General features: G+C 39.9%; 2 protein-coding genes and 1 non-coding gene across 10 annotated transcripts in view; 2 read left to right on the top strand and 1 right to left on the bottom strand.

Annotated features, from left to right (window-relative positions):
• The window catches only part of NIP7 (nucleolar pre-rRNA processing protein NIP7), a 63,177-nt gene that overhangs the window by 16,842 nt on the left and 19,130 nt on the right, over positions 1 to 27,205 (bottom strand). Inside the window, exon 5 of one of the 6 annotated variants that reach the window (XM_023245591.2) lies at positions 9,904 to 10,281. The exons of 3 other annotated variants lie outside the window; for them this stretch is intronic. In XM_023245591.2, coding sequence (XP_023101359.1) covers positions 10,135 to 10,281 — 147 coding nt within the window. In that variant the 3' untranslated portion in view covers positions 9,904 to 10,134. Of the gene's footprint in view, positions 1 to 9,903; positions 10,282 to 14,481; positions 14,653 to 23,127; positions 23,695 to 27,205 lie in introns of those variants that run through there. 2 more of the 6 variants (XM_045046167.1, XM_023245592.2) reach the window with 2 other exon arrangements.
• Positions 1 to 27,205, top strand: part of TERF2 (telomeric repeat binding factor 2) — a 40,494-nt gene that overhangs the window by 5,945 nt on the left and 7,344 nt on the right. The window contains exons 2-8 of one of the 3 annotated variants that reach the window (XM_011290188.4): positions 9,295 to 9,681; positions 9,785 to 9,880; positions 10,540 to 10,670; positions 20,625 to 20,711; positions 21,766 to 21,912; positions 23,891 to 23,997; positions 25,335 to 25,727. In XM_011290188.4, coding sequence (XP_011288490.2) covers positions 9,303 to 9,681; positions 9,785 to 9,880; positions 10,540 to 10,670; positions 20,625 to 20,711; positions 21,766 to 21,912; positions 23,891 to 23,997; positions 25,335 to 25,727 — 1,340 coding nt within the window. In that variant the 5' untranslated portion in view covers positions 9,295 to 9,302. Of the gene's footprint in view, positions 1 to 9,266; positions 9,682 to 9,784; positions 9,881 to 10,539; positions 10,671 to 20,624; positions 20,712 to 21,765; positions 21,913 to 23,890; positions 23,998 to 25,334; positions 25,728 to 27,205 lie in introns of those variants that run through there. The other 2 variants (XM_023245587.2, XM_023245588.2) reach the window with 2 other exon arrangements.
• On the top strand, positions 11,783 to 11,855 carry TRNAQ-UUG. The gene has a single exon. It is a non-coding gene; the product is annotated as a tRNA-Gln (tRNA).

The raw sequence follows: 27,205 nt of genomic DNA, 5'->3' as shown, positions 1-27,205 counted from the left end.
TTCTTTTGATAGACTAAAATGTAAATCTCTCTAAGAGCAGGGAATTTATTTGCTATTTTGTTGTTGTTACTCACCGCTGTCTCCAGTAATGAGAATAATACTCAACAAAGTTTGCTTAGTAAGTAAATGGACACTTTCCTAGTTTTAAGAATTTCTGTTTAAAAACTGTTCTGAATGCGTTTGTGCCCATATTTTTGTGCATTGGATAAAGTCTAGGAGGAAGTACAGGTTCAAAGGCATGTGAATCTTAAGTTTTGACAGATACTGCCAAATTTATCACTTTTGATGAAGAATGGATCCAGATGTTTAATAGTTCTATCATTCCCATGACTGACTTGACATCAAAACCAGAAGCTCCCAGAGAATTAATGAAACATAGCTGTTTTCTGCACATCCCTTTTCTGCTCTAATTCAGTAGCGGGGTGGCACAGAATATTTAACATGCCCCCCCCCCCGCGTGATTCCCATGCACACTCAGAACTGGCAATAGCCACATAATCTACCCATGTCTTGCTACACTGCAGCAGATGGGAATGTGCTCCTATATCCTAATCTTCATGTGGTAACTCATTTGTTATTCACCTGATGCTTATCGAGTGCCTACTGTGTGTAAGACCCTATGCTCTCTCAACCACACGCAAGATTGTACAGGGGGTGTGGTATGGATTTCGCCACTACCATGGGTGGTGGTGCTGGGGGCGAACGGGTGAGTTTGTTGGTATACGTGTTGGCCGGTGGCTGGGGTTTGGGGAGGGAGCAATGTGTGGGTGAAACTTGGGAATCCTGCAGCACGACAGTGGCAGAAATTTTTTAAAGGCCCAGCCCTGCCCTCAGTGACACCTATGTGTGTCTAACAAACACGGAGCCAGCGCAACTTCTAGCTCTTCTTAGGCAAGTGCTACCGAGGGTCGCCAAAAGCCGAGGAGTGGGGCGGGGCACAGCCTTTCCCCCCTGGGCCCTTGTAAGCCAGATAAAATATCATGCAGATGCGACACATGTGGGAAATGCGCCATGGACAGCCAACAGATGGCAGTCATAAAAAGAGATGACAGATTCCACCGTCATTCACGACCCACCCAAATGTCACGTCCGCTGGGCTCTTTCCCTGGCAGTTCCTGCCCCAAGCAGGTGTTGTTTTCATGTACTCCATGGCAGTTAAAATATAACAACAGAAGGGAAAAAAAACCCACCAGAAAACAAACTGCTACTACTATTCCCCAAGGCTTACTGTATCATAACTTCTGACCACATTACTGTATGACCCCATTTTATTCTCCCGACAGTGTAGCGAACTCAGAGAAGTTAAATAACCAGACAAAGGCTACACAACTTGTTTAGTAGATTGATCTTCACATCCTTTTTGCTTGCACATCTCATCACATAATTTTGAAAAATTGTGTATCCCTAGAAACAGACATTTACGTCTGAAATGCATCTACAGCCACTTAATTTATAACAAAGGAGGCACTACAGAAAGCAGGGGTGTTTTGTTTTATTTTGTTTTTTGAGAGAGAGAGAGAGAGAGACAGAGAGACAGAGGGACAAAGAGAGAGAATCTTAAGCATACTCCACATTCAGCAAGGAGCCCAACAAAGGCCTCAATCCCACAGCCCTGGGACCATGACCCGAGCTGAAATCAAGAGTCAGACGCTCAACCGACTGAGCGCCCAGGCGCTCCTGGATTTTTTACTAAATGGTGCTGTAATAGCTAGATACCCATATGGGGAACACAACATCAAATCCAGGTGGATAAAAGACAAATGTGAAAGACAAAAATCTACGACTTTTTAGAATATATGAAAATATTTTCTCGGCTTCTGAATAGGAAAGGATTTATTAAACAAGCCACTAACTGCTCAAGATAAAGGAAAAGAATGATAAAGAGAATGATTCAATTACACTAAAGTTACACATTGTGGTTCACAAATATACTACAGAGAGTATACTAGATAAACTACAGAGTAAGAGAAGATAATTGCAACAAATGTAACCATATGCTCATCAGCTTGTTGCAACATTAGGCAAAGGCAACAGTGTTAAATGGTACAACTACTTTGGAAAACAGTTTGGCATCCTTTTTGTACAAATGTTATACAGTTGCTCCTTGAACAACATGGGTGGTTTGAGTGAATTGTACAGGTCCACTTATACATGGATATACACTTAATATTTTTTCTTATACTTTTCTTTATTTTTAGTAAGTTCTACATCCAATGTGGGGCTGGAACTCATAACCCTGAGATCAAGATTCACATGCTCTGCAGACTGAACCAGCCATGTGCCCTTTCTCTTAGAATATTATTTTTTTTTTTATTTTTTTAACGTTTATTTATTTTTGAGACAGAGAGAGACAGAGCATGAACAGGGGAGGGTCAGAGAGAGGGAGACACAGAGTCTGAAACAGGCTCCAGGCTCTGAGCTGTCAGCACAGAGCCTGACGCGGGGCTCGAACTCACGGACCGCGAAATCATGACCTGAGCCGAAGTCGGCCGCTTAACCGACTGAGCCCCCCAGGCGCCCCGACTCTTAGAATATTCGTAATAACATTTACTTTTCTCTAGCTTATTTTATTGTAAGCATATAGTATATAATATTCATAACATACAAAATATGTGTTAATCAACTGTTTATCGGTAAGGCTTTTGGTCAACAGTAGTTAAGTTTTGGGGGAGTCAAAAGTTACATGCAGATTTTTTACTGTATGGGGGTCAGTGTCTCTAAATTCTGCATTGTTCAAGGGTCAAGTGTAGTTCACAATTAAAAAGAAAAGAAAAGAATCCACTGACTAACAATGTGTATCTCTTTCCATATTTTAAAGTTGACATCTAAAAGTTTCCATCTTGGGGCACCTGGGTGGCTCATTCAGTTAAGTGTCTGGCTTTGGCTCAGGTCATGATCTCATGGTTCGTGAGTTTGAGCCCCACGGAGCCCAGAGCCTGTTTCAGATTCTGTGGCCCCCTCTGTCTCTGCCCCTCCCCCACTTGCACCCTCTCTCTCAAAAATAAACATTAAAAAAATTTTAAGCCTCCATCTTACTTTTTATTACTTGAACAACAATGCTTATAGAAGCCTTATGTTTAATTGTCCCAAATAGAAAACAACCCAAATATCTATGGAAAATGACTAACTAAATTGTTGATTTTCATAAAATACAACACCACTCAGCAATAAAAAGGAATGACATGGATGAATCTCAAAAACGCTGTTATGCAAATGAAGTCAGACACAAAGGGTATCTGCTGTATGATTCTGTTTATATAAAATTCAGAAACAGACGAAACTAAGATGTTTGAAATCCAAACAGTGGTTGGTGGATGAGGAGTGACTTGAAGAGGGCATCAGGGAACATTCTGGGGTGATTCATCACACATTTAACTAGATGCAAAATATGTACTTTCTGGCACATTATGGATCTTAACATTTAAAAATAAAACTGTGATATCACTGCCATAAATACATCCAATGAAATATAAGTACCATACTGATTTGACATTCACCATCATCCATTTAAAAATTTAAAAATATGGACAAGCCCTTCTTGACTAGTCATTCATTTTAAATCATTCTTTTTATCCTTGAAATCCATGTCTCCCACCATATATTACTCTAATGTAACATGTTTTTATGTTTGAAAGTCCCTTATTCATCATCTATTTCTCTGCAACAACATATGACCATATATTTACATTTTTTCTTTTTTTAGATTTTAAAGTCTTTAAAAATATGCTATCACCACAAGGGTTTAAATATTAATTTTCTTTGGACTTAAGCTAACATTATAAGTTATACACTAATAATATCAAGCAAAGCAGCATAAAGTTATGTCCACTGAAAGTTAATCTCTTAATGAAATGAATGAAGGAGTAGTTAATGGGACCTTAAGTAGTCTTTTTTTTTTTTTTGAGTTTATTTATTGAGAGAGAGAGAGAGAGAGAGAGAGAGAGAGAGAGAATGCACACGTGCACATACAGGGAGGGGTAGAGAGAGAGGGAGGGAGAGAATCTTAAGCAGGTCCCATGCTCTTACCGCGAAGACAGAACCAGGGCTGGAACTCACAAACCATGAGATCACGACCTGAGCTGAAACCAAGAGTCAAACGCTTAACCGACTGAGCCACCCAGGTGCCCCAGGACCTTAATTAGTCTTGAACTATGCCAGTATTGGTATCCAAACTTAGTTTCTTACAACATAATATACACCAGAGTGGGATGTAGATTATATGCCTTACCTTTTGCAAGGTGGGAGACAGATGATTGGGACAGAGAAACTGGCAGGATCTCTGACTTTGGAGTATTCTCAGATCAGTTTTAAGAAAGATAACACATGAAGGTTGATCCCCCTTGAGAAGTCTTCATGCTTAGGGATGTGTATAATTCCAGTTTGAAGATGGCCAGTTTAGAATGTGCTGGAGATGGAATTCTATGTCTGACTACCAGCCTAGATTCTTTCAACTGTGCCACACAATCCTATTTTATTTCTTATCACTTTGACCTAAAACAACCATTTTAGGAATATTTATTTGCCTTTTGGGGGATGGTGGGCAGCTATGGAAGGAATACATTACCATTGCTCAAAATTAAAATATAGTATCATTTTTACATGTCGGTCTTCCATCTAGACCTTGAACTCTCACAGGGAAAAATTAGTGTTTTATCTATATTTGTGGCCCTAGAACCTACTGAGCTTCAACTCACAAAGCAGGGCCTCAATAAATGTTGAGCAAATGCCCATGGAGGACTAGACTATTTTTTTTTTCTATGATCTCACAGCATACTACCTAAAAAATCTTACCTAATATAAGACTGGAAATGTCCTGTCCTGGACTGGAAGTTATTAGGCTCTGAAGCTTTTCTTGAGCTTCATACATGAGTCAGGCATCATGCTAAGGCTTCATTAAGGATAACATTTATTGGGGATCTTTTCCCTCTACTTCTGTAGAAAATTAGGAAAAATTAGAAAAGTCTAAGGAAGAAAATATTTGAAATCTCTTGTCATTCTATCTTGGTTAATATAAATAGATCTGGATTTAAAATTGGACTCAGACAACAAAAATCAAATCAAATCAAATCAAATCAAAAAATAAAAGTAGGAGGCAGACATAAATTCATTATAACATCTTGGGCAAGTCAACCTCGTGGAGCCTCAGTTTATCCATCTGTAAAACTGGCATAATAATACCATTTTTTGTAGGATTTTGATGAAGATTAAATGAAATAACAGCATTTATTTACCCTAGCATAATACATGGTAAATAATAAATGTTAACAAAAAAAGTGTACATGATTGTAACTGACATAAATTTGTGGTCACATTATATGTTTCAATTATTTTTCTCTTCTTATTATACCTTGAGCATGAAATCATCTTTGGGTACATATTTATTTATTTTCTTGTTTTTTATGGGGGGACATAATTTTTATCACAGAGAAAATTTCTTACTATGAACACACCAGGAGTTACTTAATAACCTTATTTTTAGATCTTTCTAGTTCTAATTTTTTGTACACTATCAGTAATGCTGAGATGCAAATGCTTGCACTCAAATCTTAGTGCACTTTTACAAGTATTTCTACAGAATGAATTTCTAAACAATGGAAGTTTTATGGCTTCTGCTATTTGTTGTTGTTTGTTTGTTTTTGTTTTTTGTTTTGTTTTGGTTTGGTTTCCCTGAATTGCTCTTTGGAAAGTTTTTACAGATTTACAGTTTCACCAGCACTGGCCAAAAGTACCTGTTTCACAGCACCCTTCCTGACACTGGGTATTATTATTTTTTTTAACCTTGCCAATTTAATTGACATGTATCAGGCATTGTTTTACAGGCTTTACCTCATTTCATCTTCACTACAATCCTGTGAAGTGTCCATTTGGCAATCTGTCCTCTTTAGCAGATGGGGAGAAACAAAACTACTAGAGGTTAAGTTCTTACTCAAGCCGGTAAATTATTAGGCCAGGAGAAGCCTGTTGATCATTAACTTGCTGACTGTAGCTTTTCCCCTATACCACACTGCCTCCTGCTGGTGCCCAGAGGGAGGGCAGGAAGCACTGAAGCTCCTCAAAGCAGAATCCTTAAATAAGAGTTGAATATTTGTGGTGAGTAAAGAAGAGACAACCATATGATGGTGCGACTTTGAAAAATGAGAAAACTAAACAAGCTTTACACTTAATGCTTACACATTTTATGTAAGTTATAGCTTAATTTAAAAAAAAGGAAAGGAAAAATGAGAATTTTGGTAGAGAAGAGGAGGAAAGACTTTTCAGGAAAATACTGGATGCGTTAATAAAAATATTTTATGCTTACTGAGCCCAAATAATGAGCCAAGCCCTCTGTGAAGGGCACTGGAAATAGTAATTCACTTAATTTTCATACAACCCCATGAGGCACGTCTATTGTTTGTGCCTCACAAATAATATAACAGAGGTAGATAGATGGTTAAGTAATTTGCCCAAGCTTATGTGACTAACAAGCAGAAGAGTCAGAATGTGAGATAGGTAAATTGGCTCCTGGTTAAGGCAGGCAGGCTGGGATGGCAAAGTAGCCCAAATCACCAAAGATCTGTCACGCTTAGAGGCCTCTTCCTATTCTGGAATGTCCACAACACAGAAACTTGGAAAGACCAGGATACTATACAGATTCAGGTCTATGTCTAACTAATTCAAGGGTCTAGCATGTGATTTCTCAACCTCAATGATGCTGCCACTTGCCCACCTGAGTTATCCTTCAGTGGTCCCAAACTGGGTCTTTGCTGGCACTAACCCAAAGGGTCAGGTAGAAGAGGCTTTGAAGCTCAACCAGTTGCTGGGCCTCTCAGGGAGGGGGCACACCACTCACTACAACTGGTATTTCTCTATTTGGTATGGGTACTGGTTGGTAGATTCCAAGAGCATCAAAGAGAGCTATTGGTGACTCACATCCTATGTCCCCACTTCCTTCCTACATTGACTCCAGGCCCACTTGGTTCTTTGGAAATACTCCTTACCCATTCATTCCCCTGGCTGTGGAAGATAGGGATAATGATGTTTCCAATGAAGAAATGGGGAATGGACTCTCCAAGGTCTATTGGCAAGCCCATCACAGAAAAAAAAAAAAAAAAGTAAGGTTCAGGAATGTGTCCAGCAAGGTGAGGGTTGCAAGTGGATTTGGAACTGGAGTTGGACAAGAAGAGAACCTGGAGAAGGAGAGAAGGACCATGATTTTTTGTAAGTCCTCTCCAGGCCAATCTACAAGGACAAAAAGGGAGAAAAGAACTCAGGGAAAGTATCCTGTGCAGTCATAAAATTACATAGTCAGCTGTTCTGTATCTAGAAAATCACAACACAAACACATAAGAACTGGGAGTTTGTCCTAAGAATGTCTCTGTTTCGGTAAATATAGTTTCCTGGTGGGCATGAAATTACATTTCAATAAATATAATTTGCTGGTGGTATGGTCTTTCAGTGTGTATCAAAAGCCTTCCTCATGTGCCTAGTCAATTCGATCCAACCTCAAGAAATGTGTCAGGCTCTGGGCTAGGTTCCAGGATGTAGAGTGAACAAGAAACTAACTCTAAACAATGTATTTCAGGAAGGATGATATATAAGCTGCAAAGGAGGAAGCAGCAGGGCGATTTAACCCTGCCCAAAAAGCCAAGAAAGGTTGAAATTCTCTTAAATGAGGCTTGACTGACAAGAAGGACTTAGTTAGGCTAGAATAGACAAGATGAAGGTTCCAGGGCGATTGAGTAGCAGGTGATAAGGAAATGTTACAAGTTGTACATACGTGGGGCGCCTGGGTGGCTCAGTAGGTTAAGCATTTGACTTTGTTTCAGGTCATGATCTTGTGGTTCGTGGGTTCAAGTCCCACCTCAGGCTCTGTGCTGACAGTTCGGAGCCTGGAGCCTGCTTCAGATTCTGTGTCTCCCTGTCTCTCTGCCTCTTCCCCTCTCACACTCTGTCTCTCTCTCTCTCTCTCTCCCAAAAGTAAACAAACACTTAAAAAAATAAAAAGAAGTTTTACAAACGTGAGCTCAAAATGAGGTTGGCAAATAGGCAATCTCTTCAGGCTTTAAATGTAAAGTTAAGGCGTCTGCAACTTGTTCAAAAACAAAAGGGAACTGTCAAAGAGTATTAAGTGAAATATTTGGATATGTGTTCTACTGTGTATCCTTCAACTCACTAATTCTACTTTAAGGACATGATCTTAATGAAATAATTATAAATTTGTGCAACTATACTGTTAAAAGTATGTTTCTAATATTGAGACTGTCTAAAATTAGAAAAATTTGAAATTTCCTAAACATCTTACAGTAGGAGCTTAAATAAAGAAAACTTTGGTTCACCCATATATTAGAATGCTAAAGATTAGTAGCTGCTAAAGATGCTGTAGGGGAAAAAAATGTAATGGCATGGAAAGATGTTGATTATGCATTAAATGAAAAGTGAAGGTTATATAAAATATATATAGTATAATGCCATTTTTAGTAAACACACACACACACACACACACACACACACACACACACACACACACGGTATGCAAAAGACATTGGACATAGGCTATAAACCTAAACCGCACGTCAGTTTATTCCTGCCTGTGAGATTATGGGTGATTTAAATGTTAATCCTTTGGGGCGCCTGGGTGGCTCAGTCGGTTAAGCGTCTGACTTCAGCTCAGGTCATGATCTTGCGGTCTGTGAGTTCGAGACCCACGTCGGGCTCTGTGCTGACAGCTCGGAGCCTGGAGCCTGCTTCGGATTCTGTGTCTCCCTCTCTCTCTGCCCCTCCCATGCTCATCCTCTGTCTCTCCCTCTCTCTCAATAATAAATAAATGTAAAAAAAAAATAAAATAAATGTTAATCCTTTTGCTTATTTTTTTTAATTGTTCCACAGCAGGTACTATTTTTGTAATTAAGAAAAATTATATGTCTTATATGTCGAGAGGTTTCTGGGGTGCCGGTCATATTCTTGACCTCGATTGGGTTTACACTGGCCTTTGCTTTAAATTGTTAAAAAATGTAAATCTATTTAATAAAATTTCCATAATGTGTGCTACATTTCACAATTTTAAGTGCTAAATAAGCTGCACATATTTATCTTTCAGTATCTTATACGCAGTCCCAGTATCTTATAGTATTCCATCATTTAGCAGCAAAGTTGATACTTGACCGCAAACTGCGTTGGTTTACCCTCCTGGACTGCTTGGACTCCAAGCCCCATCAGTCATTGCGGCCTGCATACTGGGAACTACGGGGTCCGAGAGGGAGTTAGCGATCCATAGTCTTTTCCCTCCCAGAAGCCCGCGGGCGGCTAGGAACGCAGTCCGTGTCATGGCCGCGGGAGCCGGGACGGCAAGCCCCGCTTCCGGCCCGGGCGTTGTGCGTGACCCGGAGGCGTCACAGTCGAAGAAGCGGCCCGGCCGGGAAGGCGGGGAGGGCGCGAGGCGATCGGACGCGATGGCGGGAGGAGGCGGGAGCAGCGACGGCAGCGGGCGGGCGGCAGGCCGGCGGGCGTCCCGCAGCAGCGGGCGCGCTCGGCGGGGGCGCCAGGAGCCGGGGCTGGGGGGCGCCGCGGAGCGGGGCGCGGGGGAGGCACGGCTGGAGGAGGCGGTCAACCGCTGGGTGCTCAAGTTCTACTTCCACGAGGCGCTGCGGGCCTTTCGGGGTAGCCGGTACGGGGACTTCAGGCAGATCCGGGACATCATGCAGGGTGAGGGCCGGACCTAGGGAAGGAGGCTGGCCGGGGAAGGGGATTTGTGGGGCCCGGGTGTCGGGGCTGGGGGTCGCCGAGCCAACGATGTCTTCTTTCCTAGCTCTGCTTGTCAGGCCCTTGGGGAAGGAGCATACCGTTTCTCGGCTGCTGCGGGTTATGCAGTGCCTGTCGCGCATCGAAGAAGGGGAGAATTTAGGTATGGCAATTTTTGTGTTCTCAGGGCATACTAATTTAGGGTTACGTTGTTGTTTTCCAACTTATGTCCAGAACTGAAGGATTCGGGGTGAAGGTGCACTACTATGTCTTGATCACAGTGATCTTTTTCCTTCTAAAATGAGTCTATTCCCTGGGTTTAGTTTTCTCCAGTTAAGATTCTCTTGTCTGCTTTTCTATTTTTTATTTCCTCCCACCTGTTTCTTGCTTGCCCCAACTTTGCTGCGATCTAATGAGTTATGTTAAGATGGCCAAATTTTTCCCGGTAGAATGTTTTCCAGAGTGTAAGCACTTTTTTTTTTTTTTTTTTAATTGAACTTGAGAGCTGTTAGCAAAACTGTCTCCAATTTCTGGTCGCTTGTATCTGAGGAGGATGTGTGTACCCTGAAATTTGAGATGCAAATACATGGGTTAAAAAATAAATTTTTACCTGTCTTGAAAATTAAAAAATAGTCACTTCAAATTCATTGGCTTGAATTTGAACTCTTAATATGTTTGTAAGCTTGTAGCCAATCTGTTAGCAAGTTAAATGCAAATGTTACCATATTTACATGTGTCTTTTCAGATAAACATGTATTTTGGACATGTTGTTTCTGCTTCTTATAAAATCTCTTAAAGCGAAAACTGTGCTCTTTGTCCTAGACTGTTCCTTTGATATGGAGGCTGAGCTCACACCGCTGGAATCAGCTATCAATGTGCTGGAGATGATTAAAACGGAATTTACACTGACAGAGGCAGTGGTGGAATCCAGTAGAAAACTGGTCAAGGAAGCTGTAAGGCTCTGTATTTATTTCTTTTTTTCTTTTGACAAAAATCAGATGTCTTTGAGCATACCAATGCTTATCTTTTCTGTGTGACGATGGAGAGAGCAAGTGAACATATTGAAATGTAGACACACACAGATGTTATATCTCTTCAGGTGACCCCTTCCCAGGTCAGGCTTGGAAAGTGTTAATGGCAGGTACGCTGCTTTTGTAATTTTGGTTGCTTTCCTTGTGGCCTTGGCAGAAGAGGCAATACAAAGGAAATGGGTTGGCATTGAAGACTGACATTTTGGAGGTTATTACACCATTCAGGAGCATCGTGAAAGGGCTAGAAGTAACAGGCCTAGGATTTGGTCATCCTTGTTTATAATAAACCAAAGAGGATAACTGGGGCCTTGAGAAATGTGGGACTGACTTTGAAGAGGAACATTGCCTTTGAACAAACAGAATCAAAGGTGCTGGGATAATCAGCCAGTTAGAAAACCAGTAATGGTAGAAGGCTGGCATAGCCAGTGTTCTTAACAAGGAAAAAGCTACTGGGGTATCTAGGAATTTGAGTGTGTGTCATGGCTCAGCTAGCTTCAGATAGTAGAACTTACTTAAAACACAACAGGCAGTGGAAACCAGTCAGAAAAAAACCAAGGCTGCGTGCGGGGGTGGGGGGGTGGTGGTGGAAGCAGATGTGGAGGTGGGGAGTGAAGAATTAACAGCTGAGCATTGCCTTGGTGGTGGAAAGTAAGGAAACTGTTAAGAAAAGGATCCTTAAAACATAGGATCTCAGGTAGGGGTGTGGAGATAAAACTTTGCTTAAGCAAGGAAGACTTTCTGTCCTTTGGCTGTGTGCTGGGTACTTAGGTACCCTGTTAAAAAAGACAACTAGTGTGTGTGAGGTACAGATATTTATTCAATTAAGGAGCTACTTTGGTTTTGGAGAGAATGCTCAGAGAATCCAAATTCCAAAGAGGAATAATTCCAAGAATAGATTTTTAGTATAGGTAAGTCAAGTTTGTGATGGAGGGACAATGTCAGAGAAGACATATTAGCAAAGGAGGAGAAATCTATGCCTACTTTCAGAATAGCTAAAGATCTTTTGAATGGGAAGAAATGGTACACCATTGCATGCCTGGCTGGCTCAGTCAGTAGAGCATGAGACTTTGAATCTCAGGGTTGTGAGTTCAAGCCCCATGTTGGGTATAGAGATTACCTAAAAATAAAATCTTTAAAAAAAAAAAAAAAAAGGAAGAAATGGTACCAGTTCAAAATAATTCATGTAATTCCTGTTAAGTTAGGTAGCAGATTCAGAACTGCAATTCCTTTAAAACACAAGAGCTACATAGATTTATTTCTATCCCTTCTTCTGGAAGAGTATTTGTGGGTTTCATCTGCATATTTGTTGTTTTATTATTATTTTTTTTAAGTTTATAGATCACATTTGGGGGCTTCCTTAGGAAAAATCTATTAGCGAAATGCAAATGACCTTAAAACTGTCAACCATACTCTTATGTTGACCTTGTTCTTTTCCATTTTCCATCAGGTACCAGATTTCTTGTTATACTCACTGTATTAAACTGTTATTGCTGTGGACCAAATACCGCAAAATTTAGCAGCTTAAAACAGTTAATATGATCTCTCATTTTCCAAGAGTCAGGAATCTGATAGTGGTTCAGCTGAGTGCTTTTGGCTTGAGGTCTCTCATGAGATTATAGTCAGGCTGTCCGCTAGGATTGCAATCATCTCAAGACTCATCTGGGGTTGAAGGATCTATTCTCATGCTCACTCACGTGGTTGGTTGTTAGCAGGACTCACTTCCTTGCTGGTTGTTAGGTAGAGACTTCAGCTCCTCGCCTCTCTGCAGGGCTGTTTACGGTGTGATGGCTTGCTTCCTTTAGAGCAAGTGATCCAGGAGAACAAGAGCCCAAGACAAAAGCTGCAGTCTTTTATAACCTAATTTCACAAGTATCATCACTTGTGCCATATGCTGTTGGTCACACAGACCAGACCAACTATGGATTAGTGTGTAATGGGACTGTGCAGGGTGTGGGGATCACTGCAGGGCATTTTAGAGGCTGGCTACCACAATTACCTTGAACTCTTATTCAGTGATACTGTATCACTTGCCTCCTAATTTCTTATTAAAAATTTTTCATTTAGATTCCTAGAATCTGTTAATGGTCATCTTTGGGAAAATGCCATGGAGTACCTAGGCTCATTGAAGCTTTTTGATGCATTTTCAGCTTTTTGTAAAGTTTCACAACATTCATTTAAATGTCTATTAAATTTTTGTTCAAGTTTATCAAATAGGTTATTTGTTAAGTTAGAACTTTTCATTGTATGATGTAGGCATTTCTACAGGTCTTTGGTACCCCTTCAGGAATCAAAAAACTATTTTCATAAACAATGCCAAAACATTAGTTGACTCTCTGTGCATTGAGTGCACTAATGGTGTAAAAGCAGTGATGGGTAAAATTGCTGGTATCTTGGCATGACTAAGGTGGTGGTAACCTGTAGAGTAGCCATTGGAGTCTTCATTGCCACATTCTTGCAGTTTAAATAACAAATAAAAGCCAGTTTCAATTTAGAAGATCACTGATAAAGCAGTAAAATTATTAATTTTATTAAATCTAGACCCTTGAGCAAAGATCTTTTCAGTATTTTGTGTGACAAAGTAGGAAGTTTGCTCGAAGCATTTCTGCCATATACCAAAACTTGATGGTTGGCTTCAGGAAATCACTTGTGTGACTGTTTGAGTTGCATGCTGATCTAGCACTTTTTTAATGGAACGAACACCTTTCTTTTTTTTAACTGAAAAGAACTGACACATGTTGGCTGTTCAGGTGTGGGCATTTGGTAGTCATTTTCTTGTAAAAGAGCAAAGGGAATTTGTCACTTCAGAGAAAACACTGATAGTATTTGTTGCCATTGATAAAAACTGACGCTTTCAAGTAAAAATTAAAATTCTGGAAAACTGGTATTGATGTGCCTGACAGTTTCCCAATTCTTAGATTTTTCTGATAAGATTGATGGTGATTATTAATATCGGTTATTTTCAAGGTATTTTTAATGAATGTGTCAACATTTGGAAGATCTACATAATTCAGTAAATAAATATTTTCCAAATGGCCAATGCAATATACTATAAAATCATTCATGGGTAAAAGATCCATTTAAAATGCAAGATAGACTAACAGATTTTAATGTAACAGATGATGAAAAGTTCACTTGCCCAAGTTTGGTGTAGAATCAAAGAAGAATATCCACAATTTTCTCAAAGGTCTGTTAAAAATACTCCTCCCTTTTCCAACTTCATATCTATGTGAGGATGGAGTTTTTTAGTATATTTTAACCAAAACAACACATCACATCAATATGAATGCAGAAGCAGATATGAGGATCCAACTTTCTTCTATTAAGCCAGATATTAAGGAGATTTGCCAAAATGTAAAACAAGACCAGCTTTCTCATTAGACTTTTATCTTAGAAAATACAGTAATTTTTCATAAAGATATTTATATTAACCTGCAATGAGTTTGTTGTTTTTAATGAATTAATAAATATTTAAAATTTTTGTTTTATATTTGTAATATATTTCTAATATATTTCTATAACCCACAAAAACAAGTTCTTTGGGGTCCTCATTAACATTTAAAAGTATAAAGGAATCCTGGGGCGCCTGGGTGGCTCAGTCGGTTAAATGTCCTGGGGCGCCTGGCTGGCTCAGGCCATGATCTCACGGTTTGTGAGTTCAAGCCCTGCGTCAGGCTCTGTGATGACAGCTCAGGGCCTGGAGTCTGCTTCGGATTCTGTCTCCTTCTCTCTTGGCTCCTCCCCTGCTCACACTCTGTCTCTCTCTCAAAATAAATAAAGATTAAAACAAAAAAAAACGTATAAAGGAATCCTGAGACTAAAAAGTTTGAGAACTGCTTCTGTAAGCTGTTAATGGTATTGAGGCTAAATTGGTTTTCTCTTCATAACTGAAAGATTCCTCAGGTTTCTGTGGAGAACAGCAGAGAGTAACATGTATGGTATATTATTGGGAAAGCATTTATTTGTTGCTTTTTGCTGTGTATCATTCTCCCCTGCACCTTTGGTAACAGCACTTTTTCTTTTGAGGCCTTACCCAATTTGGGGGGGGGGGGCTGGGTGCATAAAACACACTCTTTAAGTACCTTAATTTTTGAAATAAAAAGCTTTGTCAGAGCTTTTTGAGTATTCCTGTTTCCCACAACAGCCTGGTTTCTTTCTGAGTTTTTTTCTTTAGCCTTTCTTCCCTTCTGTGAGTTTTGGTTTTCTCTTTCTATGTGCCTTCTGCGATTTACTGCCCACCCCCCCCACTCCCCCCCCCCCCCCCCCCCCCCGCTGTTGCCCAATATAAACTCATCTTGCCTGTATTGAAAATCTGTGCTTGGAATTTCCTTTTTATTTAAGTTAGCCAGAGACCATTGCTATTGCTTACACCCTAAGAACCTTAGAGATATATACATAAGCAAAGAAATTATACTGCTTTCTGAAAACTTTCAAGTGAAAAAGCAAGAGTTCTTTTCTTTAAAACAAACAAACAAAAATCTTTCCAGGAAATTAAAAATAGATTTAAAAGATAAGCTCATAGCACAAATGTTGGAGGCAGACTTTTAATTTAGATTTTGAAAGCATTCACATTTCCTTTCTTATTTTACAAAGTAAATATAGTAGGACCTGGTTCTAATTCTGGAAAAGACAGAGTAACCATATTCTCTTCTGTCTTACTTAATGCAAGTCTAAGTCCTGGACAGATTGTGTGGAGCATCTATCTGACAATTCAGAAATGTAAATGATAGTAAGCAGGTGGGGAAGAAGACAAAAATTTGAAGGTCCACCAACTGGTGATGAGTAGCTGACCACTTTTTCCTTCTCTGTTACCACCTAGCCTGGACTTGAAGGCTCCCGAAACCTAGAAGTGCACTCTAGGTGGGAAGAGAAAGAACTCCAAAAAAGGCTTTCTCTGGCCTGAGGAGCAAGAAAGAGATCTCCTGAGGGCCAGGGAGGGTGGGAAAAATCCCAGGCTTTTTTTTCTCCCTTCTCTCCTGTCCCAGCACCCAGGCAATACTGCACTGGTGGCAGCAGTGGCCCAGTGATGACACTGGCAGCAGGGCTGGCACCTAAAACTGAAGGAAGAGAACCCTTTCTCTTTTAGCAGTGGAGCTGTAATCCCTAGAATGCAGAGCAAATTCCACTGCTTCTTTACTGTCTATCCTGCTGCTTGCTGTGGATGCAGATGCAGTGTATAGCACAGTGGGGAAACTAAACCCCAGGAATGCAAGGCTGGTTTGAAACTTGAAAATCAATCAGTGTACTCCACTGTATTAGTCTAAAGAAGAATAAAACATATGATCTTTCAATTGATGCAGAAAAGGCTTTTAACAAAATTCATTAGTTCCTGATAAGAACACTCAGCAAACTAGGAATAGAACTTTCTCGACCTGATAAAAGACATCTACGGAAAACCTATAGCTAACATCATCCTAGATGGTGGAGGATAGAATGCTTTGTGCTTATAATCCAAAACAAGGCAAGGATGTCCATTCTCACTGTTTCCATTCCATGTTATACTGGAAGACCTAGCCAGTGCAGTAAGTCAAGAAAAAGAAATAAAAGACAACAGACTGGAAAGGAAGGAAAAAAACTATCCTTATTTGCAGATGGTATGACTGTCTATATGGAAAATCCCATACAATATACTAAAAAGTCTATAAGTAAGTATAGCAAGATTGGAGGATATAAAATCAACATACAAAAATTATTCATATGTCCAGTATATATTAGCAGTGAATGACTTGAAATTATCAAAACAGTGCCACTTATAATAGCTCCCAAAAAGAAGAAAAATAAATACTTAAGTATATGTCTAGTAAAACATGGGTAGGATCTTTATGTGGAAAAACACAAAATGCTAATGAGAGAAATCAAGACCTAATACATAGAAAGGCACACCACGTTCATGCACTGGAAGACAATGTAGTTAAGAGGTCAGTTCTCTCCAGGCAATGGAATGAAGACCCCAATGACTATAGTACTAAATAACCAAAACAATTTTGTAAAAGAAGAACAAAGTGGAGGACTCACTACACAATTTTAAGACTTACTATAAAGCTGTTCAGGACTATAAACATAGGTTAATGGAACAAGAGTCCAGAAATAGGCCTACACAAATATGACCTTGATTTTTGACAAAAATTTGAAAGAAATGCAATGGAAAAGGTATTCAATGGAAAAGGATAGTCTTCAACAAATGATATGAAACAGCTGGATGTCCACATGCAAAAAGTGAACCTTGACCTAAAACTTACAAAAATTAATTCAAAATAATCTAAATGTAAAATGTAGGTGCCTGGGTAGTTCAGTCAGTTGAGCAACCAACTCTTGATTTCAGCTCAGGTCAGGATCCCCGGGTCCTGGGATTGAGCCCAGCTGTGCTGAGCGCAGAGCCTATTTAAGATTCTCTCACTCTCAACCTCTGCCCCTCTCCCTCACTCATGTGCATACACTCTCTCTCTCAAAATAAAAAAATTAAAATAAATGCAAAATGTAAAGCTGTAAAACTTAGAGGAGAACATGAAAGAAAATCTTTATGTCTTGGGCGCAGACAAAAATTCTTAGCTATGACACTGAGCATGATACATAAGAGGAATTTTTTTTTAACTATATTTCGGGGCACCTGGGTGGCTCAGCTGGTTAAGTGTCTGACTTCAGCTCAGGTCATAATCTCATGGTTCATGGGTTCGAGCCCCATGTTGGGCTCTGTGCTGACAGCTTGGAGCCTGGAGCCTGCTTGGGATTCTTGTGTCTCCCTCTCTCTCTGCCCCTCCCCTATTCGCACTCTGTCTCTCAAATAAACATTAAAAAAAATTTTTTTTTAACTTTATTTTTGAGAGAGCACCCGTGCAAGTGGGGGAGGGGTAGAGAGAGAGAATGAGAGAGTATCCCAAGCAGGCTCTGTGCTGTAAGTGCAGAGCCCAACACAGGGCTAAGAGGAAATTTTGATAAGAGGAAATACTGGTAAATTGGACTTAACAAGAATTTGAAACTTTTTTTCTGAGCCATAGACTGGAATATTTACAAATCACTATCTGACAAAGGACTTGTGTTCAAAATATATAAAGAAGCCTCAAAAAAAAAAAAAAAGCACCATTTAAAAAATGGGCAAAAGTCTCCTCAAAGAGAATGTACAAATGGCACATAAACACATGAAAAGATGTTCAACATCATTTAGTCAATAGAGAAATACCAATTAAAATCATTGAATACAGGACATACTGTTAGAATAGCTCAACTTCAAAAAATACACGAATGATGTGGAGCAACTGGAACTCTCACACATTGCCAACGGGAGTGCAGAATGGTATACCCATTCAGGAAAACAGTTTAGCCATTTCTCATATAAAGTTAAACATACATTTTCTGTATGACCCAGCAATCCCACTTGTGGTTATTTACTTTAGAGAAATGTGATGTTTACCCCAAAACTTGTACATGAAGGTTTTAGCATCTATTCATAATCACCAAAATTTGCAGACAACCCAAATATCCTTCAGCGGGTGAATGGATAAACAAAATGTGATACAGTAGCCCCCCCCCCCCCCCCCCCCCCCCCCCCCCCGCATCCATAGTTTCACTTTCTGCAGTTCCGTTACCCACAGGCAACTGTGGTTGGGAAGCAGATGATCCTCCTGACATAGTCAAAAGGCAGAAGGCCAGTAGTAGCCTACGGCTAAGTCTTGATACTTACATCATTCACCTCATTTCATGTCCTCACATAGGCATCTTACCATTTCACATCACAAGAAGGGTGAATACAGTACAATAAGATATTTTGAGAGACCACATTCACATAACTTTTACTGTAGTATATTGTTACAGTTCTCATTTATTGTTGTTAATCTCTTACTGTGCCTAATTTATAAATTAGACCTTATCATAGGTAAGTATGTACAGGAAAGGGGAGGGAGGACTACAATAAATTCATACAATGGAATACTACTCAGCCATAAGAAAGAAAAAAACTATATAGATGTTATAACAACATAGATGGGTCTCAGGCATTTATACAGAGGGAAAGAAGCCAGTCTCAGGGCTACAGCCTCTAAAAAATAAGTGCCACATACTGTATGAGTCGATTTATATGACCTTTTTTTTTTAATTAAATTTTAGTTAACATACCAGACAATATTGGTTTCAGTAGAATTCAGTGATTGATCACTTACATACAACATCCAGTGCTCATCACAAGTGCCCATTTTAATACCCATCACCCATCTAGCCCACCCCCGACCCATTTATGACATTCTTGAAAAGATGAAACTGAGAAGATCATTGGTTGCCAGGGGTCAGGGATGGGGAGGGGTGACTAGAAAAGTAGCACAAGGGAGGTTTTTGGATCCATGGTTTTTGTGTCCTCTGTGGTCGTTACAGGATTCAGTAGGTGTTTTTAAATTAAGAACACTACACCCCCCTAAAAGTTCATTTTACCGTATGCATGTTAAATAAAATTTAAAAACATGATAGGATCTAAATGATTTTATACAAAGTAAAACCTTTGAATTCTTCAAGAAAGTTCAGTATAAGTATAGTTATTCTGCGGAAAATGATGTAAAAGCAAGTGTGGTCATGACTAAAATGAAAAGACCTACTTTGTACCTTCCTTGGGCAGCAAGAATTTATATATGGTTGTGCCTGCTATTCAAGAGCATTTGAATTTGTACATATATAGTATATGTATATGTATATGTATACAGTTTCCTTTGTATGCTGAGGACAGAATCACCAGAGATTAATACTGAAATCCCCTTGCTATTCCTCCTTCTCTTCATCTGTATCTCCTTCAGTTTTTCTCTGAAGATTGAAAATATCTGTGGACGAGTTTTCCTTACCGTGTGTGTGTGTGTGTATGTGTGTGTGTGTGTGTGTGTGTGTGTGTGTGATATGTTTCTTATACCTCTCTTTGACACAGGATTTAGAGTAGCTACTTTATTCTGTAAGATAACTCCAAATGCTCCCAACTTTCCCCTGGCTTTTCTAATTAAAAAAAAAAAAATGTACACATATATTTTTAAAATATCCCTTGGGGTGCCTGGCTGGCTCAGTCAGTGGAGCATGTGACTTTTGATCTCGGGGTTGTGAATTTGAGCCCCACATTGGATGTAAAGATGACTTAAAAAATAAAACCAAAAAAAAAAATCCCTAAAAATTTTTGATCACTGTCATTTTACCTCTGCATATCTTTTCTTGGGGTTTCTTTATGAAAGGACTCTTCTTTTTCTCTGTAGCTGATGAGACTTTTTCATTCTGCCGGGAATTTTGCCCCTTTTGTGTGTTACATGTGGATGCATTGGATTTGTTCATCTCAGTAATTTCCTGTACACTTTTAACTGGAGTTGCCAGCTGGGGTTTTACGGTAGTGAGAGGCTGTGTTGGTTCTCCTACAGAAATGGCCTCAGGCCTTTCCTGAATGGAGAGCCGAACCCTATGGTCAGCAAATGGCTTTTCCCCCCCAACAGTCTATCATCCCCACTCTGTCCCCATCATTATATCAAAGCTTTGCGTCCAAAAAGAACAGATCCAATTGTTCTGGGGACCTGGAATGACTCCTGTCCATTTTGCTTTTCCTTGGGAGGCCCTATTCAATTTGGGTAAATGGTCTGTAATCCAGAGGATCAGATTTTGCTTTATCAGCTATTTTTTAAAAATCCAGTGTAATGTTGAAAATCTACTACCCTACACAATGAAAGAAGAGTGCTTACAGTTGTTCATAATGCCTGAGCAGTGACTGTTAGTTTTTAAGTACAGGAATTTGATAGATTGTGAAAAATTTCTTGGGTAAATAAGGCTCACTTTTACTTTTTAGTAGTTTATTTTAGTACCTGATTTTCTGATTACTCCTGTCATTATTACAACAGTTAAAAAAAAAAGGTTTTTTTTCCCCTTTTGTAGGCTGTCATTATTTGTATCAAAAACAAAGAATTTGAAAAGGCTTCAAAAATTTTGAAAAAACATATGTCCAAGGACCCCACAACTCAGGTAAATTTGATATACTTTTGCTTCCCTGACTTAAATCCATCTCATTGTTTTTTGTGGGGAAACAGGGAAAGGGTTCTTTGTCAGGAATGTAATTTAAATATTTGGCATCCTTAGCACGTTGTCTTTTATATACGGGATAAAAACATTGTGAGATTGACTTTTCAAAATTTATTTTGTATTGTACAAATTTACCTAAATTATTTTCTTGCCCATTTCTGTCTGGTTTGTGGCAGAACTTTATTTAAGTGATCAGCACCAGGTAATAAGCTATCAACTTCGGGTAACGCTCCTAACTTTATTTACATAAATGCTGATTCTGCAGACTTGAGAACCAGCCTTGGTGAGGACTTAACTCCTCTATTTTCAGAGTCAAAAGCTCTGTTGGTGCCCTGCTCTTTTTTTTTTTCTTTCCTTTGTAAATCTAAATTTTAGTTTTTGAAAAGGTAATACATGTACATAATAAAATTCAAAAAGTACAACAAAAGAGCTTAGTGAAAATTCTCTTATCTCTTGACTTAGCCACCTCATTCATCTCCTCATAGACAACGAGTGTTTTTTTTTTCTTTTATCCTTTCAGAGATAGTCTAGCCTATGCATATGCAAGCAAACAAGCCTATGTGTGTGTATACAGAGATACATACATATATCCATTCTTCCTGCTCTTCCCATATATACCTGTGAGCATATTCTACACACTAATTTGAGCATTTTGTAAATTGCTTTTTTCACTTAATATATCTTGAAGGTCATTCTATATTAGCACGTAAGGAGCTTCTTCATCCTTTTTTTCCTTAAGTTTAAAAATCTTTATGTAAATGTGTAAAGGTACGTTAGATCCTAAGGTCTTCGTATTTTTTTATAGCTACATACTAACCCATTATGGCTGATCCATAATTTATTGCCCTGTTCTTTGTGGTAGGCTCCCCTTCCTATATATGAACACTGATGGCCATTGACAGCATTTGAAAGTCGATAGTGTTGTCTCAACTCACCATCACTGAATTTTTACTAGAGTTCTCCTTTCTTATGTTGCAAATATCGGTCCTTTGTGTAGAAGCTGAGAAATGATCTGCTGAACATTATCCGTGAGAAGAACTTGGCCCACCCTGTTATCCAGAACTTTTCCTATGAGACCTTCCAGCAGAAGATGCTGCGCTTCTTGGAGAGTCACCTGGATGACGCAGAGCCCTACCTCCTCACGGTGGGGCTTGGCCTTCTCTTCCCGTAACTGTGATGTGGCCTTGAGCATGTGCAGGCAATTAGAAAAGGACAGCTCTTTTTAGAAGTGAAAAGAGTAAATGTGTGTAAAAGACTTTTGATTTATATGCACTGTCTTCCTTAATTAAATGCCTTAAATATACAGAAGCGGAGATTCTGACAGAGGTACATGGAACGTACCTGGTTTCCTTCACCTTCCATTTATACCTCCTACATGTGATTAATCTGTTGTGGTTAAAGTAGGGGAACACTTGAAATGAGTGGTGGTTCCCAAAGGAGATGAAATTTGAGTTCAGTTCGGGAGCAAGAGTGGTTTGGTAGGTACAGTATAATAGGGTTGTTAAGAGGAGGAAGGAATAACTGGAGAAGAAAGGTGTGATGAGAAGTATGATAAGGCATAAACTAAATGAAGACGTTCTTTAATTGGATCAAAGTGATCAGCATAAAGAATGGCAGCAGTGAGGCTCAGGACAGCATGTGGAAGAATAAGAACCTAGTGTGTCCTATAGGGTGGCCTGTGATACTGGAAAACTGAGTGAGAGGGTTTTGTTTTGGTTTGATTTTGGTTTTAAATCACCAACATCTGAGAATATCTTAGCTCAGGGAGGCTGGCTGATTCAGTCAATAGAGCACATGACTCTTGATCTTGGGGCTGTGAGTTCAAGCCCCATGTTGAGTGCAGAAATTAGTTAAAAGTAAAATCTTGAAAAGAAAGAAAGAAAGAAAATATCTTAGCTCATAACAGTAGATCTGCCAGGCCCATATTAGACTAGTGTTAGGTGTCCTAGCAGTCATTTGGCAGATGTGAAATTATCTGTAAAGCAGATAGTTTGGAATATTCAGGGAGCAAGTGTCAGGATACTTGAGCCTGGCCTGGGGTCCTTTATTTTGTATTCCAGATAACTGGAAAAATAACCTTCTACTGTTGGGGGGGGGGGCGGGGGACAAAACTTTGTTCTTTTTTTTTTCTTTTTCTCTTTTTTTTTTTTTTTAAGAGAGAGCATGTGCAAGTGGGGGAGGGGCAGAGGGCGAGAGAGAGAATCCCAAGCAGGCTCCATGCCCAGCGCAAAGCCTGCGTGATCCCAGGACCATGAAATCATGACCTGTGCCGAAATCAAGAGTCAAACGCTCAGATGATTGAGCCATCCAGGCACTGCCCCTCTTTTTTTTTTTTTTTAAGTAGGCTCCACGCCCAACATGGGGTTTGAACTCATGACCCTGAGATCAAGAGTCACACGCTCTACTGACTGAGCCAGCCAGACACTGACTGAGCCAGCCAGACACCCTTAGAACTCTCAGTTCTTAAGACACCACTTGTTACAGATATGCATATCTGAAACAATGATACTAGACTAATTGGAAATGTATAAAACTTCAGTCAGAGGGAGACAAATGGGCAGTTGTTGTTAGAGCAGGATTGGCCCACTCAGGGCTTTATGTGGTATAAGTAAGGATTTTCAGAGTTGATTGGAAAAACATATTTGTGAAATATGTTTTATAAAAAAATTTATACACAAAGTAAAAGATATTAATATAAGCATTAGTTACCCCAAGTTTGGAAAAAAAAGTTTGACTTTTGTCCATGACCCCAAAAGTATATTTGGCATTCAGAAACTAGATTAGAGATGAGATTGGAAGAATGGAAGAGGAAGTAGAGTCAAATCACATACTTGTTTGTTGTCCAAAAGGTTGAATTCTTGCAGTGTCAAGATGGTCAGCACCACTCAAATTGAGTTCTCCTTTAGTATAGAAAATTGTGAGCCATCTTTTGAGGAAAAAAAAAGCAAGACATTTGAGACAGTTCTTGTGAATTCTTTCCCTTTGTATGTCCTCCTCTAGTTTATGCCTTGAGTGGATTTATAAGTGAACATGTTTGCATGTTCAGTGTGTACGTTCGTGAAAGAAGAGATTTAATGAAATTCTGTGACTTCCTCTTCCTGATGACATCCTTCTTTTCCCAGATGGCCAAAAAAGCTTTGAAATCTGAGACTGTCGCCTCAGGTACAGTGAAGGAAGATAAACAGCCAGCACCAGAGCCTGTGCAGAAGCCACTCAGAGAACCTGCAAGGTGAGAGGGATGCCCTTTTGCGATCTTGGGTGAAACATAAGGGTAGTCTGTTGGAAGCAGTCTCCTTAGAGTAGAATCAGTTAGTTTCTCCTAGTACTGACATGTTATTTGGTGACTTATACAAGGCAGCGTGGGAGTTACAGAGCACACCTCGGGAAAATGAGAATATTGAAGATGCGATGTCATATCCCTGACAGAAGTTCCTGACTGGTTGTTCCTCAAAGGTTCTTTCCTTCTCTGTTGTTCTGTCCTTGCCTTGCCCATATTCACTCATTACATCCTTGTGGATACCTGATCTCTTAATGCACTGTTCAGACTTGTGAACCAGATTCCCAAGACAAGTTGTTAAAGCAGGGGTTACAGGTTTAGATGCCTTTGGGGGCCCAGTAGAAAATGTACAGGAGTGAGTACAGGATAATGCATTTCAGAGCATGTGAGTGTGAACCAGAGAGGGCATGCTTTTCAGCTTCGTGTGATTGTTGCAATGTGGAAATGTCCAAGGCTGCCCAAACTTCAGTTCAAATTTTTATGTGAGACATCCAGTTTTGTTTTTGTTTTGTTTTTTGACCTTTCCCAGTTTGGGGAGGCAATTAGTCCAATTTAAAGAAAACAAAACTTGCATAGGTTAGGCAACAAGACATATCTGTCAGCTGGGTTTGGCTTGTAGGGTGCCAGTTTGCCCTCTCCTAACAGTTTTTAATTTAATTATACCAGTTATTCCAAATCATAGTTGAACTTAACTTTATTATGAAAAGGCAGTTTCTCATTGTTCCAAGACTGGCACACTTCTAACTCTGACAATTCTCAAAATCCCATTTATAAGTGTGCTATGGGAGAAAAGGGGCAGAATGGAGACCAGTCTTTTCCTTCTTTCACATGAGGGTTGAACTGGAGAGCTGGAAGAAGAGTTTAGACTTCAAGGTGAGATTGCTGAATTGTCATTTGGTTGCCCAGACAGACTCGTAGCTATTCGGCACCATACACAGTTCTGACGTAGTTGCTATAGTTCATGCAGACTAAAGGGATTAGCATGCTGGCTAAGGAGGTCTCTTGGAAGAGGAGTGTCATTGGCCCTAGTCCTTTAAGGTTCTCTTACTTGGGAGTTTAAACTCCAGAGTTCAACTTCTATATCATATAAAGCCTCTATTTATGCTTATAAATGGAAGCTTTATAATTAAAGGTTGTTTTGAGCAACTTTTTTTTTTTTTTTCCAAATGAAGTGTCCTCAACTTGAGGAGTCCTCTAATTTGAAGCTTCACACTTTGGAAAAGTTGTGGCTGTTTGGATGAGCATCAGTAATGGTGAGACTGATCTTTGTATATCTGCTTCACGTGTAGGCAGTTACGGAGTACCCCAACCACCATTGGAATTATGACCCTGAAAGCAGCTTTCAAGACTCTGTCCAGTGCACAAGATTCTGAGGCAGCCTTCTCAAAACTGGACCAGAAAGATCTGGTACTTCCTAATCAAGTGTCTCTGCCATCACCAGCCCTCAAAAACAAGAGACCAAGAAAAGATGAAAATGAAAGCTCAGCCCCTACTGAGGGTGAGGGTGGCTCTGAACTGCAGCCCAAGAACAAGCGCATGACAATAAGCAGATTGGTTTTGGAGGAGGACAGCCAGAGTACTGAGCCGAGCACAGGCCTCGACTCCTCCCAGGAGGTCATCCCGGCATCACCATCCAAGCCCACCGTTCTCAACCAACCCCTCCCTGGGGAGAAGAATCCCAAGTATGAAGACCTTCTTTGTGGCAGTTTTGGGGCTGGTTGGTGGTCCTGGTTGGGCCTGGTATTGCTTCCATGAATGAAGTAACTTTCAGCTAAGTTATTCACCACCAAGGCTTGCTCAGACTGCTAGAATGTGACTTGGGAGTGGGGAGTGACGACATAGCCATCCCTGCCAGTTCTGAAGCCCCACCCGTGGGCTTCGAGGCATTGCACTAGGCGTGAGTGAGGATGGAAGGGTTTCAGAGCCTCCTACTCATTGCTGCTTTCATTTTTAGCAAACTTCTGAGTGCCTTGACTACTAAGTATCAGTCTTCCTTGTTAAAAGAAATTTGTTTGAGTTAGGCCACTTTAGACTTTGATCCTTAAAAAGATTTATGAATATTTATAGTTTTGCACCTTCTATGAGTATTTAAGACTTGGCAAACTCCGTAAATATCTCCTAATCTCTCACATTCTGCTAGGCTCTGTGGGGCAGCGGTTAGAATGCTTATATTTTGCTCCCTGTCATGGGCTGGCTTTTAAGTTTTGCTACCCTTTGTGCTCTCTTGTGGATCCTTCCTCTAAGCAAACTGGTTTGCTTGTTCTGTCTGGAACATACTCTCTTTGTTTCTACTGCTGTACTCTTCTTGCTTCCTCTCATTCCTCACAGTTGGGTTTTCATTCCTCCATTATTGCTTGTGAGAATCCCATCCCTCCTTCAAAGGGAAGAGAAGCTGATATTGATGAAGTACTTTCCATGGGCCAAGCACTTTTCACATATTATTTTACTGAATCTCTAGAATCCTCACTCTGTAAGTGATATGTTAGCCCCACTTTTAGATGACAAAGGTTTAGAAAAGTTATTGATTTGCCTGAAATCACAAAGCTGAAAAGTGGCAAAGTTGGGCTTTGGGATTTTTAACCCTAATCAGTCTTGACTCAAAAAGTCAATGGCCCATACACCACCTACACCAAGATGCTTCTTAAAATTCTGCTTCTTCCATGAATCTCCCCTGCCAACCCTGCTTTAAGTGATCATCTCACTGGTCACCCAAGGTCATTGCCATCTCTACCACTGCTCTGACATGCATGTGCTAGGTGCCCAGAGAGGCTGTGGCATCTAAATGATTAACACTCAGGCACAAATCTGCACAATACATACCATTACCTACATTGGGAAGTGAGTGAGTCATTGGCTGGGCAAGCAAATGGAGCTCAACACACTTTTATTCTCATTTGATACATGCTCTCCTTTATTCCTTGCAGCAGTCCTGTAAAGCATAGATATTACTGCTATGAACAGATGAGGAAACTGTAGAGAATGCATGATTACAGTGGTTTCATAAATGGGAAGATTCGTGAAGATTTAGACCTGTTTACCTCTCTCATGTGTCAAGCGCATGAAGTTTGAAGGGTATTCTAAAGCAGAGGTTGGCAAACTACAGCTCCTGGGCCAAATATGTCTGGCACCCACTTCTGGAATTCAGCCACAAACATCACAT

This window comes from Felis catus, chromosome E2 (genome assembly GCF_018350175.1).
Source record: "Felis catus isolate Fca126 chromosome E2, F.catus_Fca126_mat1.0, whole genome shotgun sequence".
Classification (NCBI taxonomy): domain Eukaryota; kingdom Metazoa; phylum Chordata; class Mammalia; order Carnivora; family Felidae; genus Felis; species Felis catus.
The sequence above is the reverse complement of the archived record's forward strand: the minus strand, read 5'-3'. Positions and strand labels throughout refer to the sequence as shown.